Source organism: Anopheles ziemanni, chromosome 2 (genome assembly GCF_943734765.1).
Source record: "Anopheles ziemanni chromosome 2, idAnoZiCoDA_A2_x.2, whole genome shotgun sequence".
NCBI classification, from domain to species: Eukaryota; Metazoa; Arthropoda; class Insecta; order Diptera; family Culicidae; genus Anopheles; species Anopheles ziemanni.
In genome coordinates, this window is record NC_080705.1 from 79,811,526 (window position 1) to 79,828,588 (window position 17,063).

Here is a 17,063-nt window from a genome sequence, read left to right on the forward strand (position 1 = left end):
CAGCAGTGGCACGGAATTCTCGATGACCGTCGTGTTTGGCCTGATTTTTGAACGATTTCCCGAACCGCCATTTCAAACGTAGGAGTCACTTGTAAAATTCTCGGATAAAGTGTATACGTTAAAAAATGCCATACTACCACGAAACTCTCGCAGCTGCCGCATTGGTTTTTCTTCATGTCTGGAAGGCAAAAACATACATTGCATTACAAACCAATCAAAATGTATTCGTAAATTAGTGGAGAAATCAATCAAGATCGACGCTTTGGAATCGAATGGCCTTTTTTAATCTTCCTCTAAATAACTTCCACTACTTTTCCTTCACTTCATCTAAGAACCTTCTTCTTCTTCCCGTGGGTCCCTAATGGTGTGCCCATTCTTTCCCCTAAAACGACGAATTAATTTATCTATAATCAGTTCTAAAGGTGAGACACTAAACTGTTATTTGGTTGTAGCAAAAGCTACTTAATACTTAAAAGTTTCAGTACAGAAAGTATATGTAATAAATAATGTAGAAAAGTGGTTGAGCACGAGGACCCTCGCATGGACCTCCCGGAAGATGTGTGCGAGATGGTAAATGGAACATGGATGGAACAAATCGAAAGAAAAAAAAACGTGTAAAAGATGGCCGAGAAGAAAATAACAACCCTGCTGTTATTGTGTATGTTCTATAATCTAGTCCAGTCCCAAAATGAGATCATACTATGGCTGAATTCAGTGCGTCCATATTGTTGATTGGAGGGAGTCAAAACAAAAGATAAATAAATATGAATGTAACGCCAGCTTTTTCCACCTTCCATCTCCCAAGTATTCCCACAAAAAGAGGAACGAAGGAATGGGGGGAGGGAACCGTCTTAAAATCTTAACTACGCTAGTTGATGATGAAAGAAATGTGTGTCTGCATAAGGGAAACACGCGGTGCCACCACTGGGTGCGCTCTATCCTTCGTGGTAGGACGTCTGCATGAGGGCAGGCGATGCCGGATCCCGGCCGCCGGTCCCTGTTATCCCGTTGCCAACCGACTGCACCGTCGGCGACGGTGAGCTGAAACCGGGCTGAAAGGAGGAACTACCGTTCACGCCACACTGCTCGCTGGCATTGCTGGCCACGCTGAGGATGCTACCGCTGTGGCTCTGCTTGCGTCCGATAGGGGCCGGATTTCCGCCGGCCGCCAGCGACTGGGTGCTGTTCTTTGGTATCAGTTGCGTTTGCCGATCGATCCCATCCGTTGGTCCGAGGCCGATCGGTGAATCGCTGCCGGGGAGCGACGAGATGGAACTTCCGACACCACCGATCGCCGCATCGATTCGGGTTCTGCTCCGTCCGGAACCGTGATGGTGATGATGGTGATGATGCCGATGGGGATCTTTCGGCGGTCGATGGGCGGCTTTCAGTTCTCGACCACCACCACCACCACCAGCACCAGCAGGATAACCGGGACTGCTTGTGGCTAGTCCTCCCGGCAGGTCCATCGTTCCCATCCCATCCATCCCGTACTCGAGTCCACTGTCGATGCTTTTGCGTGGCAGGCTAAAGTTTTTGTATCCCTGAGGGTGCCCACCACCCATCATTTGCTGTGGCGGGGGTTGCTGTGGGTGGTGGTGCGAGTGGTGGAGCTGCTGCTGATGCTGTTGTTGCTGCTCCTGCATGGAGTGTATGCTCTTGTTGCTTCGGCTTGCGCTAGCGTTATGGTAGAAGCTGCGATTGCTCTGCGTCTCGAACTGATCGCTGGACATTCCCGGTGCGTTGGGGTCATCGAGCCGATGGCCGGCCCCTCCAGTGCCCCCACTGTTGCTCCGATCCAGCGAATGGTGATGCTGATGGTGCTGGTGATGTTGCCTTGCCGCAGCCGGATGGTGCGGCACCTGGGACGTCTGTTGCATATGTTGCTGCTGTTGCTGCAACTGGTTGGTTCGGAGGATTTTTTCACGCTCCAGCGAATGATGATGGTGATGCTTTCGCGGCTGCGATGATGTTGACTGTAGCAACGGTTGTTGTTGCTGCTGTTGGTGCTGGGATGATGGTTCCCCGTTTCGTTCCCGGCTGAGCGAATGGTGGCTTGAGGAGGACGACGGTGTGGCCATGTTGAGATTTCCCTGCGATGACATCCTCTGCGTGTTTACGCTCAACATCGAGCCTTTACGATTGAAACCAGCTTGTTCGTTTTGTTCGCCTAAAATGAAACACAGTAGGCTATCATCATCCTCGGTTCGGAATCTCTCTTCCGCAGGGTACCTACTTCTCTTCTGCGCTTGATACCATATCTTTAACCGGTGTCCGATCTCCGGGAAAGTGGGCCGCCGTACCGCCTGCTCGTGCCAGCACTCCACCATCAGCGAGTAGACTGCACTCGGACAGGACTCTGGGCAGGGTAGCAACTGTCGGGCACGGACCATGTTGATCACCTCCTGGTTGCTGTATCCGTAGTACGGCTGCAGTCCATAGCTATAGATCTCCCAAAGAACCACTCCGAACGACCAAACGTCGCTTTCGGTCGTAAACTTCCCGTACAGTATCGACTCCGATGGCATCCAGCGAACGGGTAGAAGCGACTTCGATTGGACACTGAAAAACAAAACAAAAGAAAGCGATGAAAGGATTGATCCACATCGGTAGGGGGAACCCTCCGGGATATTACCGATAGTAGTCCGAGCTGTAGATATCCCGCGATAGACCAAAGTCGGAGATTTTCACCGTCAGATTTTCGCCCACCAGGCAGTTTCGGGCGGCCAAATCTCGGTGGACGTAGTGGTGGCTGGCTAAGTATTCCATTCCGTCGCATATCTGCTGCGCGATCAGCAGGAACTGCAGCTGACTGAGCGATTTGCCCTCGTTCGGCGAGTTGGCTATCAGGAACTCGTGCAGGTCACCCTGCGCCATATACTCAAACAGCATGCACAGTGGTTCCTCCTTCAGCACGACTCCCAGAATGCACACGATGTTGTCATGCTTCAGATCGGAGATCAGTTCGATTTCACGCTTGAAATCGGCCTGCGTTTTCGCGCTGGCATTCTCCTTCAGTGCCTTCACGGCGACGAAAATCTTCTCACCGCTCTTCTGCGTCAGCTCACCCTTGTACACCTTCCCGAACGCTCCTTCGCCCAGCTCCTCGACGAACCGCACGTCCTGCAGGGTGTACTGAGGGACGCGTGCGATGCCATTGTTGCGCGACTGCGACGACTGGCCCTGGTTGCCACCCTGCTGGCCGGTGATCAACCCCTGAATGCCACCGTTTTCCGCGTTCCGACTGGCCGCACCGGTAGACGATTGGTTCGCTATCAGGGAGGTCATTTCGATGGGTGAGTTGAGCCGTGAATTCCCGTAGATGTTCTTATCCGCGTTTGGTAGGTTTATCTGCAAAATGGAACCAGTGTTAGAGGCCTAGAAAATGGGTCACTTCGGTCAACTTACATTCTGGATATTGGACACTCCATGCTTGCGATACTTTCGGCAGCAAAACACGGCAATACCAATGAACAGTGGCGAAATGACCGCAATGAAACCGATTATGATGTACATCCACATCCGCTCGGAACACTTCGGGATGTCACAGTACTCGATGGTCTTCTGCATGTCGACGTAGCACCAGGGGGCGTCCATTGGGCCAGCATTTGGTGGGTTTCTGTTGGATCAAGGAGTATGTTAGAACCGGAAACTCGCTGTTCCAAGATGGAGATACTAACCGACAGTAGTTGTGACCGGCGAGATGTGGAAACTCGGACATCGTGTGCATCAGCTTCGACCAACGCATGCAGATCTTCGACGACGCTGTCCGGTCCATGATGCCCCGGTAGCTGGCCCCATTCTCCCAGTAGCAATCATCATCCGGTTTGATATCGAGATCGATACCCAATCGCATACACTCCTGATCCCCGGAGCTACCAAGGCCTCCAATCCCGTTCAGGATCGTCCCATCGACGCTCTTCTGCAGTGGCAGATCGTCGCACTCCTCCAGCGGCAGCTTCTGGCCGATGGTCGGGTGACGCTTTGCGATCGCGTACTCCTTCTGGCAGAGTTCGTTCTCCAGCAGTTCGCAGTCGTTCCGACAGATGCGCCGCAAGTTCTCGGTGTTCCGTGTCGGCGGATAAGCCTTCTTCGGTCCGGCCGACGAAGTGTACGAAAGCACCGAAATGTCGTCCGGCTGTTGAATGTAGCGGTGGTAGCTTGCCATGTTCGTGTCCGGTGCCCCACGTCGCCCTCGACGATGGTCGCTACCGTAGCGAGGCGGCGAGTGTTCCGTCACCATTTCTCCATCGAAGAACCGACCACCGAGGTCGGGCGTGACGCCTCCACTGAAGTACACCCGCAGCCGGTCGGTAGTGGTCATGATTGGGACACTGGTCGAGGTTCTAAATGGTCCATATTCCGGAACCAGAGGAGCCGGGATCGTTGCCGGAAAGGTACCCATAGACGCTTCCAGTCCAGCCATCTGCTTGCGTTTGTTCTTTTTCTCGTGCGATTTGAGCTTTCCACCACCTCGGCCACCGCTTCCTCCACTGTCGCCACCGTTGCTCAGGGCAGCCCGGCGAGCCGCTTCGGCCGCCGCCTTGTTAGCGAAGTACTGGTGGTTGGTGAGCTCGGGCGTACGGCACAATGGCAGTATGCTGTAGCACAGACTCGGCAGCGCGTACACTCGGCAGTTGGCGTTCATGTCCTTCGACTCGCGGATCACACCGTACGCGGCCTTTAGCCGTTCCTCCAGTATCTCGATCGTGATGTCCGGCGTCACGAAGACGGTCTGATTGCGGAGGTAGTGCTCGCATGTCGCCCCCGTGTACACCTGACACACGCCCGCCTCGATCGTTTCCTCCTCGTCGCGGTAGAGCAGGGCGCTGTCGTGCAGTTTTTCCGTTTTCTTCCGTCGGTTGAATCGCATATTTGATTTGCCGCCCGACGTGCGCACCGAACCGGACGCACCGGTTGGTGTAAATGTCAGTCTGGAAGGAAATGGATGGAAATAAATTACATTACTTGGGCTACGTGAAAGGTGCAGGTCAGTGTTTTATGCAAATAGCTTCCGAATGGATTTGATATTTTACAAAGTTAAAAAAGGTATATATACAGTCGAATAGTTTTTTGTGTATTGAACAAGAAGAATTAAATACAATGAATTAAAGGTCACTTATAAATAAGGATTAAATTTAGGATCAGAAAACACGCCCATCGTTGTTTAAAATAAACATAATTCAGCCTCTTTCACCACCATACTTTATTCTCTTGATTACTTCAGTAAATCAACAAGTTGAACGGTAAAAATTAATAAATGTCCTTCCAAGGTTGCAAAGTGAAAGGCTTTTAGGGTAAAAGCTTTATCGAGTAAAGCCATTGCTATTATTGGAGGCACGTTAAGATATGCCCCGCCAGCTAAAAGGGTTTCCTTCAATAAGTTTTGATGGCGTTACAGTACTGTGGGGGTCGAAGAGGAACGATGGTTTGCTGAAATCGCCTTATGGCAATAAAGATATCTCACCAGAAGCACATTGTGGCACGCGAAATTACGTGGCAGATTAGAAGCTTTAGAACTACTTCTATGTTTTATGTAGAAGTATCACCGATGTTCAGTGTAATAGCCTTGAGCCTTAAATGTTTAGTTTGGTCAAACTGGTTTTCAAACCGAATAAAGACAGGACAAAAAAATTAATATGAGTTCACATCAGAAATTAAAAAAAACCTACTGTTATCAAACCCATCGTATTCTAGGACGCAAAAATACAAATTAATAAATCTCGCAACGTCACAAAAATGCCTCTGAATACGTAACTCGTGCCTGTGGCGAAGAAAATGGCCAAATCGTCAAAGGACTCCGTCGTGTTGTTGTGCAGAAAAGTTTGACGCAAGCAAGACCGGGCATACGATCGATTAAAAGTCACCCCAGCAAGCAGTTTGTTTTGTGCAAACAAGACAAAGTCTGCCCAGAGTCCACAGAGCGAAAAAAGAAAAACACCAACAAAGTGTAAAACTGGTCGCTCACTTTCCATCTCCGGCCGGGGAAACTTTTACACACCCGGCAAGTGGTGCACATTTTGTAAAGGAATTAATTCGTGGAAACGTGAAAATCGTTTCGCAAGGCTTGGGTGGGTGGCGGCAAAAAGAGGGTATAAAAAATAGTACTTGTAAGCAAATCTGCTCTTCACCATTCGTTCGTAGCCGTTACGAAGCTGAGCCGCAGACAGCTGCCGGATCGAGATCGACAACAGCGAGGCTTATAACATCATTTTCTTTGGGGACATCCCGCGAAAAAGAAGTGGCCAACGGAAGGGCACGAAAAAAAAACAAGTTATAAAAATGCAAAGACTTCTCTTCGGTTCGAGGTAGAGGGAATTCCCGGAGAGGACGAGCGACCGGAATTGTGTTATTAAAAACTCTAGTACCACACCATCTGGCTTTTATTTAGTTGTCGAACAGAAAATCGTTGCGGCGCGCTCGTCGGCCCTTTTTGCTTTGCCTCTTTACCCGTCGCCGCTTTTTCCACTTTTCAATGTCGCTTCTCTGTGCGCCACGATGAGGACGGCATGTTTAATGTTTGACCGTGGCAAACATTGGTGAAGTGGAAAAGTAAAGAGGGCGAAACAACTTGGACAAAACTCAAACAAAACGCGTGCACGCACTTTTCGTCCTCGCCCCAACAGGAGACGAGGTACTGAATGGCAGGGAAAAATGGGGGATTTGTGTCTTATGGGATAGTGTGGGATGTGTAGGTCGCTCCCAGGAACTACTTGTAATTTTCATTAACGTGTCATATTACCAAACAAAGCGGAAGATAATTAAAAGAAATGTGTGTAGTTCATGTTGAAGAAATTTAACGACTTTATGACACATACTTAATGGAATGCGGTAGTGTTATTGCTATTAGTAAAAGAATGAGAATGTGTTATTGAATTGAAGAAATAAAAAAACTCAAATTTGTATGTCCAAATATGAATGAAAATATTTTAAAGAAATACACTAGTGTCATGAACATTTTCTGATGTGCCCTTACTCTCTTTAAATAAAGTATTGTATTTCATAATGCATACAATAATCTATGGGATGGATAAAAAAAATGGCTGCATTAATATGACATTTAGTTTTATTTTTCCATTCAATGTAAGCTCTCTCGAGCCATCACTCATATGCCGTGAACATCATCATGACGCTCGGGCGCCATCGGGATGAAGCTGCTGTTTGCATACTCCAGCCGGGCAGAAGCTTTTATGAACAATCAGCCTCGCGGATGGACTGCAGGATGACGGATCCATTTCAATTCCATCTTCACGCGGGACCATCAGAACCGTGTCGAGACCGTTGTAAATGCAGATCCCCCGGACAGATCTGAGCACACCACGGGCTTCGTAGTGGAAGTCGTTTTGGAGGGGGATGGTTCTGCTGCTGCAGTCGTAAAACGGAATGGCACCGAAGTGGAAATGTGGAACACGACGATGGAGGGCCGGGCGTGCATATGCTACCGTCAAAGCGGGAGGTTTTGAATGATTGAGAACACCGTGTAGGCTGACACACTAGCGGGGGGCTCGCTCGGGGGATAGAACCCGGCCCGGAAGCTCATTCCGTTCGTCGTCCATCCGTTTTCATCACATTAATTATCCAGTGTCTCTCGATCTCGCCATTCTCGTTCAGTTCACACCACTTCCGTTTCGCGTCGCATAGCTGCACCTTCGCTCCCCTCGCGTCGGAGAGGAGAAGGAAAGCGGACATGGCTCCCTTTTGGGCCAGGATTCGGCCATGAGCCCTCGAAATGGAAATCTAGATCAGGGATGTCGTAAATTTTTTCGTCCTAGCGGCGGCACTTCTTCTAACCACCTCGGCTGGCCCAAGTGCAATGTGGTTCGCCTTTGCGGTTGCTCATTAAAAATAAAATGACAAATTCACGTCGGACTGGACTGTCGGTCTTGTGGAAATGTCGTAAATTTGAGGCGCTGGGTGGGAAAAACACCAGATAAAAGATAACACGGAGCGCGCGGTTGATTGACGAAGATTAGAAAGGGGTAAGTTTGTTAAAATTATAAACTTATAGATAGAGTAGGTGTAGGGGTGGGAGAGTAGGAGATTCGAGGATAAAGTAAATGAAATTTTAAACAAATGCTTTTATCCTCACTTCAGCATTCTTACTCGTAGAAGAAAACTAGAGTTTCGTTTCATTTCTGAAGGAAATTATCGTTACTTTTTAAATTTTTTCCTAACACTATGGACTTTTCTGGAGTGAGTTAGTTTCCGTCGATTCATTTTATATGATCATGTTATTTAAAAGCAAATCATCTTTTACTGTCTCAAGGTTTTATTTCATGGAAGAAAAGTATGTTCATATCGTTCCTTCACTCGTTTTTAATTCAAAAGTTAACAGAGAAGTTTTTCTATAAAAAAATTAGCTTGTTCATCAAATTGAAGAACTGTACAACGAAAAGTTGTTTGGTAAAATAATTATTCACGGCAATTGTCGTAAGTTCTTTTTTAATTTGAATATTCCTTTCTCTACTAAAATTGTTTGACGTCGAAATGTAATTTCAATCCTTCCAAGTATTTTTTTAACATAAGATTTTGCGTAATTTTTGCTTAGTTATGTAATTGATAATTTTTTTGACATTCTGATTCATCGTATAGCTCCAATTAAAAACAATACCCTGGTGATTGTGTGCTTTAAAGTTCATTCCGCCCTGACCGCACGCGTGTGTACGTGTGTTTTATTTCTTCCGTGGTACGGGAGTAGCTGGCGGAAGCCAGCACGAAAGCTTGCTGATAAACATAAATCCATTTTCATCGTCAGCAAACTATCATCATTCGTATCGCCGATGCCAAAACTTGGGATAAAGCTCACTCTAGCCCTTTCCTCGTGCTTCCGAACAACATCCCGTCGCCCTGGTTAGTTATTCTAATGGCTTAATCTTGTACATCCGGTGCGAAAGGGGAGGAACCACTCCTGCCCCCAAAAATTTCTGTTGTTTGCGTGCGTGTCCAAAACATAAACAAGGATTACGCCCCTGTCCATGTCGAGCATATCCCGAGTACCGGGATGGCATCGAACGGGGTCAGTGGGTTTGGGCGAGAGGGAGAAACTTTAGACTCTCAACTCCGGCCGAGATTAGGTGCGTCCCTCCGAAACACACCGTTCCGGGATATCCCCAACCTTGCATCTAATCCGTGTGGAAAAGGGTTGCCCAGAAGGATGTTTGTGAGACAAATATTTGAATATATTAAAGAATAATATTAACCGGTGGAAAAAAGACCGGCTGCTCCATTCACTTCGATAAGGCTCCAGCTTCCAAAAGGGGTGGGGAGAATGTTCCGGGAGGTTAATTTTCAATTCCACACCGGGAAAAGCTTATGGTGTTCAAGGACCACCGGGGCACCGATAAGGATAAGGAAGGGTTTCTGTTTGTTTATTTTTTTTCTTCTTCTCCTTTCCTTCATAATATGCCCAACTCCAGGACAAGCTTTCGCATACCCGAAGATACTCATCTGCATATTAAATCGTTTGACATAAATTATCCAATACCGTGCCGATGGAAACAGTCGTTTTGGGTCAGTAGTTGTGTGAGAGCCGGGAATGGACTAAATGATTTTTTTTTGTTGCTGTGCCGAATGCCACATCTCGATAATTGCGGATGCGGTTGGATGGAAAGAGGGAGAGAGAAAGAAAGAGAGGGCACAGAAGGGAAGCTCTAGCGTCCTAATGTCTGCCAGCGAGCAGGAATCGAAAACAGGAATCATCTGCACATTCTTGACTGGCCCATCCAACCATCTCGGTGTCCTAGTTCATTGTGGATGTGTATATGTATATGTGTGTGTGTGTGTGAGGGAATTTTAGATGGGTAAAGTTTAATGTCCTTTCTGGATGGGATGAGGTTTGTACGTCACGGTGCGGTGGGATTGGATTAGGGCCAACAATTTGGCGTGCCACAACAAATCGTTGGCGTTGGCCTGGCGTTTCCGTTCTCGACACCGCCCGGAACTTCGCATTCGAAATCGAATTCCAGAGGCCAGCATCGGCAGGACCAGATGGAGCTTCGGAGCGGCCCGGAGCCGCTGGAATGGGGGGGGGGGATTTTCCACTCTTCCATCTTCCGGACGCCCAGCCGGGTCATTGGGTTAGTGCGGAATGTCGGACGGTTTTAGGTCACTGACTTGACTTTTTCCGAACGAAAACATGGCGTTTGATTGTGCCCAGGTCCAATCCTGGGTTTTCCCTTCTTTTCTTCCCGTGGATGGTTTTAAGGACCACCGTAAAAACCATTGAAACCCAGCAGCTCACCTTGGCGACCAATAGCGGGTGGGGTGAGCGGGGGGCGGTTAATAATCGGGAACAACGGCTCGTGAGTGGAATAATATATAAAAATTGGTATGTGAAGAAAGTGAAAAAGAATTAGAAACCCCATTTTCCCTCCATCCCAGGGAACTGAAAGCCATAAAACTAATCTAGGCTCGACGAAAAACCATTCGACACCGTTTTATTCCGCAGCGATTTATCCTCGAAAGGGATACATATTTTATCGGGAAGTGTGTGAGTGTTGTACTGGGCTTTTCCGTTCACGAATAAAATCCTCCCTCCTAACGCCCTCCCTCCCATTGTGGGTGATAGGAGAGGAGAGCGGGCGTCCTGTGGTCGCGACAAATTTCCTTCCGGGGGCAGTCCGGAAGTCGTTTAATTTTGTGTTTAAAATCACACCGCACACCAAACAGCGGACGGTTGCGATTGCCACTTACCCATTGGAAATGTCCTGCTGGTCCGCGTGGTCCTGCCGTGGCTGCTCGCGCCCAAAAGTCAATGGTGTGTGTAAACAACCGACGATCGTGAGGATGTAAATCACTTTTAACATACTTTAACCACCAGCGCTCCCGATGGGAATGCTGTTTCTACTGCCGGGGACGACGATTCCAACGGGCTTACTAATGGACCGCACGGTTCGTTGGCTTTTGGAGGGGCGGGGAAATGGTCGCTGGGGGGAAAACCACCTCGAGCGCCACCGAGATGTGCGATCTGCTTCGGTGCCGCGTGTTGGCGTGTCGAAATTTATCGCAATTCGAAACACACAACCTTTTTCCCGCGACGCACTTTCCGTTCAACGATTGACGATTCAGGGGGGTTTTTCCTTTTCCTTTTTTTTGGGTTTTGGTGGGGAGGCAGAATTAGAATTTATGTTTACTGCCACGCTCGGCCAGAAGGTTGGGAACGCATTGGTGGACGGACGGAGTTTTCCGCTTTCCCGCTCGAGCCGGGTGTTGCACTATTTGTAGCTGTTGCCGACGATAAAAACACCATCCGAGAACGGTCCGGAAAGTGACTAGCGTTGATGAGATGGCGTTGGCTCACACACCGTCAAGCTCTTCTCATGATCTCACTGCAACTCACCTCCGAGGACCAGCGACCTCCGAGATGGTTGTTTCGGTTTCCTTTTGTGCGATTGACTTTTTCGTTTCACTGCTCGTCAGTGGGCTTTTGGTTTTCTTATTTTATTCACCTGTTTTAATTTGCTTTCACTGCATTAAAAACACCGCCCGTACACTTCGCACGCAACTGCACTCCATTAAAACACGTAACGCGAACTACCTCATATTATTTTTCACTCCTACCCACCGGTCGCTTTTAACGCATTTTATTTGGTGAATCACTTACTTAAAGCGAACAGTCGTGCGTGAGTGTGTGTCTGGTGAAATGGAAAGGAGCAGGATGGAAAGAGAAATGTTGACTTTTATGTTGGTTTTCAAGTTTTATGACTACAGCATAACCCCAAGCGGGTCACGATGGCGCCGGTGGCCGCTGTTAGAAGGTGTATACCGAATGGAAGGCTGGTCAATTGCTACGATTCTATGTTGCGTGTTCTGGCTTTGACGGATCGAATCGTGCCTGTGTTTATTGAACTGGTAGTAGGAATGGGCGATTTTCAACTCCCTTCAATTTAGTTTCCCCTTATCCAATCCACGCTGTGTGGGCCGTACTACTTAAGAAAGTATAATTTTGTTGAATTCACTCGTAGACAGAACATAAGAGAAGCAGATGCTCTCGATGCTCGATGGGGCGAGTGCAACGATTCGGGGTTTGTTTGTTTGTGTCCGTTTACAGGACTGCAGGGAGGGAAGCATAAGTCACGCGTAGCATAACTCGTACCGAGCATAGGAGAACGCATGTAGCGGTGTAATGTCATTGAGCTCTTTAATGTGTGTATGTGTGTGTGTATGTGTGCCTGTCTGCCTGTGAGCGAAGAGTGCATACAAATGTCACCGTTTGTGGCAGCTGAGACAGGAAACACCCTCGCTTTAAAGTGCCTTATGTTGCTTACGACGATTTATGCTTTCTCAACATTCTGCGTTAAACTTTCCGTACCGTCATGACTCGCACTTACCACTATTAGCGCAATAAAAACACCACACACACTTGATTAAACCACCAATAGATGCTGGACGCAGGGAATGAATGAAAGGCTTTGTTTATTGTAAGTGCATTTAACAGCATTTCACCCGCGATTCGTATCTCTTGGTTTAAAGGTAATGTGTTCTTAACACTTTCTTTCTTTTGTTTTGCAATGTTTTTCGCTTTATGGTATCAGAACAGCACCGAAAAGTAGAAATTACTTCGCTGCCGAACGCATTATACTGGACCGAGGACCGACACAAGCATCCGACGCGAAAGACCTTTCAACACTGACATCTACGGCAGAAGATTGCTCTCCGCGAGTGCTGGGCAGTCTCCGATTTCGGTCATGGTGAATGCTGAGTGCCCAGCCCAAAATGAACGACTTTCTGCAATTGCCAACCATTGACAAAAAGGATGTTTTTGAACCATTTTCTTTACTATATTTGTTTCTAACCATATTAGAAAAAATGGTGCACTTTAGGGGAGTGGAGCAAAAGGGAAAAACTTTTTTCAATATCAAAGCAGAAATGATTGTTCGACACACATTTCAATTCTATTAAAAATAAGAAAAGATATATAAGGAAATGTTTAAAACACATATTTTTAAAGGAAGCCTTTAGAACTAGAAAAAACAGTACAAACAGTATAAATAAAAATACGTTCAAGACAAAATTACAATTTATGATTCGTCCCATCTCCTCGTTTCCTTTCAATTGAAGTTCAAACCTAGTTTATTTCTGTCTTCTGTTTAAATAAGTCACAAATAACATAAAGGTTTCGGAATGTTTTTACCTAATATTTCTAAGTACGTCGTTAATTTACGTAAAATTTTTCTGATTATTCTCTCATGCCATCTTCGATAGCACAACCAATATTAAAAACCGAATTGTTACTTTTTTGTATGCGTATAACCCACTGTGCAATGTTGGCTGTCATTCAACGCGCATAGATTCAGAGCAGATCAACTGTGGTAACGGAAATTCGAGCGCAGAAACAAAGCGAAACTGCCAAACGAACGTGGTCGACCGAATTTATATTTGATGAATTTGCACGTGATTGAAGGAAACAAACGGCTGATTGTAATAAATAATCACAAAAAAAAAAATGATCGAAAACTGTGTTCAGTTTTTTACCTGTGGTTTACCGGAAACATTGACAAAAGTTTCAGCTGTGCGATCATTACCAGCATTTGTGTTAATATATGAACATCACCCTTTCTTGTGAACATACAATTTTGATTGACCGGCGGTTATCAAAGAAACTATCGAAAAGTTGTTGAAATGTTGACGTTTATAATCGTACAAACGGTGACAGCGTACAGGAGCGGCGAGATTGATAAGGAATCGAATCCTGTTCGTGAAAAGATATGACATTGAAATGTTTGCCATCTTAATCAAACATGACGTGACATTGAATGGCATTAGAATTATCTATCGCTGATAGAAAAGCGAAAAAAAAGATTTATACATGTTTCTTTAGGCTTAAATTTCCATTTACTATTCATATGCTTTGATAGTAAGGGAACTGCGCGTATGCTATGCCTTTGACTAACCATTTTGGATTGGATACCATTTTTTTATAAATTATAAAATTCTCTTCAAAATCGTATATCTTTAAAAAACATGTCCACTCTGTCCAATCTCTATTTTGTGATAAAAGCAGAAAAGAATAGATAGTTTATTTTTGTTTTTCGGTGTATCTGAACTGTCGTCTCCAACATGTCTTTCACTTAATTCGAAAATGAATGGTGTTTATGGAGAAAAATCATACCACCGCTCAGCTCCTCAAGTGGTGAAATATCAACCGGCAGTTTACACGCAGAACATTTTAAAGCCGCGAAAAGAAAGCGCGAGTGTCAAAACAGCAATTTTCCTGTTTTTAATGGTCTCCGGTGACCCGCATTTCTGACAGCTTCTAAATATCGTTGGGTGGAACGCGATTAATAGCGTATTCTGTTGGCTATTCCCCGCGCTCACACACGACGAAAGTATCTTTTTTCTTGCCTGTCTTCGCGTCAACACATGGGGGCGCGTTGCGCAAGATGCATGCGTTTAGAACAAGTTTTTCTTTCTGGCTCATAATGGTTATGGCTTCTTCACTCCGGAGGAAGCACAAACCATCGGAAGCCGAAACGATTTCACCATTTAAGAATGGCTACATTGTGTATTTTTCGCTATAATAACATTTCGTAAAGAAGTTAATTTAAATAAGGATGATTTCACATCTTTATCCAGCCACGAAGTCAACAAAAGAAACAATTTGCTGGTGGTAGATCCGGAAAGGTGCAGTGCAATGCGAGGCGGGGGGTAGATAGAACGGCGTCAGGATATTTTCTTCGTCGGTAGTTGACAAACAAGGAGCGCAAGCTCCTGTACATACACATAAATACACGCATACACAGATGTAGTTACAAGAGTTCGGCACCAACACTAATCAACAACAGCACAAGGCGGAGGCAGTTTTTCTTCGCACACAGTTTAAGTGAGAATAGAAATGTAGAATTTTTCACAAATTTTACACCTTCCACAACACGTATCACTTTTCATGAAACAGTTATTTCTACCGAACGGTTAATATTGACACTACGTAACGAAAACACAAAACCAAAGCGATTACTATTGCCGATGAATTTTCACTACACCACTGCCCTTGTACCTTTTGTGGATGTCTGTTGTTTGGCTCGGGAAAACAGCGCACACCCACCGCAGGGAAAACGACAACCGAAACTGACAGTCGCGCTGTGTGAGAGCGTTTGACGAAGCCCTTCGCTTTCTCCGGTCGTGCGCTGGAAATGGGGGTGTTGGGAATTTCCCTTTTTCCCGCTGGAAAACCACTCAGTGTGCGGGACGAGTTCGGTGGAAAAATCCCTCCCGATAGTCAACTGTGGTAGCTGGTGCATGTTTGAATTGAATATTTAGTCATCGAACCGTTTTAGATTCATGTTTGGGAATCGTTTTTGGTTTTTGTTTTTCTGTTTTGAGGTGATTAAATGGTTTTCTTTTGTGCTGGATATGCTGTATTCAAACTGTTCTCGGTTTTTAACAGATACAAAAACAGAGAAATTCTTAAATTATCAAATTAATTATATTTTAATCCAAACACTGTGTGAAAGCCACTTCAAGTTAAAGAATCACTGCAAGTCATTTTTTGGGGCAGGCTACGATTTTTGGTGTGTTTGAACAGACAATCTTGAACAGACGTGCTAAAAATAAATGCTGATTAGCAGAGCGAAGATTTCTTTGCAGGGGGTTCGCAATTCCCTTGCATCCTATATTTCATTATGCTATGAATGAAGCAAAAAGAAGGGGAGGCCCCAAGAGCATAAAATAAAACATGATGTACGTTTCGTTGAAGGATTGTTCTTCTGTTTTTCCATTGGTGATTAATTACAGTTTTCCTTATATCCACACAAAACATTGCAAAACATTTGAAATTTGTAGTTCCAATTATTTCTCATGTGATGCACTTGTGTCTGATGTGATAACACATTATTTGTATAAAAATACCGACCATACTTTACCTCCTTTTTGTTAAATTCGTGTTTTCTGTTACAGTTATGCTGCCTAAGGATTTTTGTACGTTATTTACTTATTTTATTCATTAATTGAAAAATGTTAATTATCCAGTTGATGCTTTTGCTATTGTTACCCTCGTCTTAACATTTATCGTAATATCTGACCTCTTTAGAAATGTTTCAAATTGATTGAAAAAATATTAGTTCATCATAAATCATAAATTTTCGTGGTTGAAAAAGGTTTTGTTATACACCAAAACGTTAACCTCATATTTAACAGGGATTTTAGCAGAAATAAAATTAAATACAGACAACATCAAACAGTCGAGCAGTAGACGTAACTGCTAAACTTTTTTCCCGGAATCTCGCGAATCCGCCGCTCTTCATGCGGGAGCTTTCTTATCACACCTCGCAAACGGACGCGCGCGCGGTTTTACACCACCACCACCATCACGGTGTTCTGTGCTCGAGTGGATGGACGTTCCTCGGATGGAGCAGATCAACGCCATCCACCATAACAATCGCCATACCACGACTACGCAGCCGTTTTTTATTCGCGATATCGAACACCGGCCGAGGGAATCTCGCGCTCGGAGCGCGGGTCCCTTTGGGGCTGTGCGGTGGCACAATGCGGGGGTTTCAGTCGCATCCGCGGCGGCATCAGAGACCGGCTTCAGCTGCTGCTGTTTCGGGTGGGGGGACATGGACATGGCGCTAGAGAGGAATCAATCGACGGGCGGGCGGTTCGAGCGAAAATGAGAAATGCCTATCGGTGCGCCGTCGGGCTCGACTGGGCTCAGTTCATTTCGGACGCTCGAACGAAGCAGACGAGTGCGCGCGCGTTTCTAATTCCTTGAGGCGAGCGTTGCAGCGTGCTGACGGCGGAACCGTATCTGATTTGCTGCTTTGTTTAAGTGTTAAGTCTGGCGTTCCGGTTTTGTGGCTCATTATTATCCGAGTCGAGAACCTGTTCACCTTACCAGCGATCGAGCGGTGGTGACCGGTGTTTGTTCGTTGTGCCATAGGGGAGTGTTTGTGTGTTCCGCGTTCCGGGGTGTTTAGAATTGGCAGCAATTGACAAACTACTAGGTTGTTTCGATAAATCTCTACCGTCCAGTCCGCACCCGGAAGTTGTCTGACCGCCGGAAAGACAAGTCCAAGCCGTGTACAAACATAACCAACTGCACGATAAGGAGTTTCCGAAGCATG

General features: G+C 46.1%; 1 protein-coding gene across 1 annotated transcript; it reads right to left on the reverse strand.

Annotated features, from left to right (window-relative positions):
* Nucleotides 1-674: 674 nt before the first annotated feature.
* Nucleotides 675-10,821, reverse strand: LOC131287668 (uncharacterized). The gene is made up of 6 exons (XM_058316744.1): nt 10,693-10,821; nt 3,681-4,934; nt 3,409-3,619; nt 2,636-3,351; nt 2,237-2,562; nt 675-2,170 (listed from the first exon to the last, which is right to left on the reverse strand). The coding sequence occupies exons 1-6, from the start codon at nt 10,803-10,805 to the stop codon at nt 936-938; spliced, it is 3,855 nt and encodes a 1,284-aa protein (XP_058172727.1). The 5' UTR covers nt 10,806-10,821; the 3' UTR covers nt 675-935.
* Between the last annotated feature and the right edge of the window lie 6,242 nt (nt 10,822-17,063).

Coding starts and splice junctions, on each gene's coding strand:
- LOC131287668 (XM_058316744.1), bottom strand. CDS start 10,805: ATGTTAAAAGTGATTTACATCCTCACGATCGTCGGTTGTTTACACACA. Junction 4,935..10,692: donor CAGCAGGACATTTCCAATGG/GTAAGTGGCAAT, acceptor ATTTCCTTCCAG/ACTGACATTTACACCAACCG. Junction 3,620..3,680: donor GCCGGTCACAACTACTGTCG/GTTAGTATCTCC, acceptor TTGATCCAACAG/AAACCCACCAAATGCTGGCC.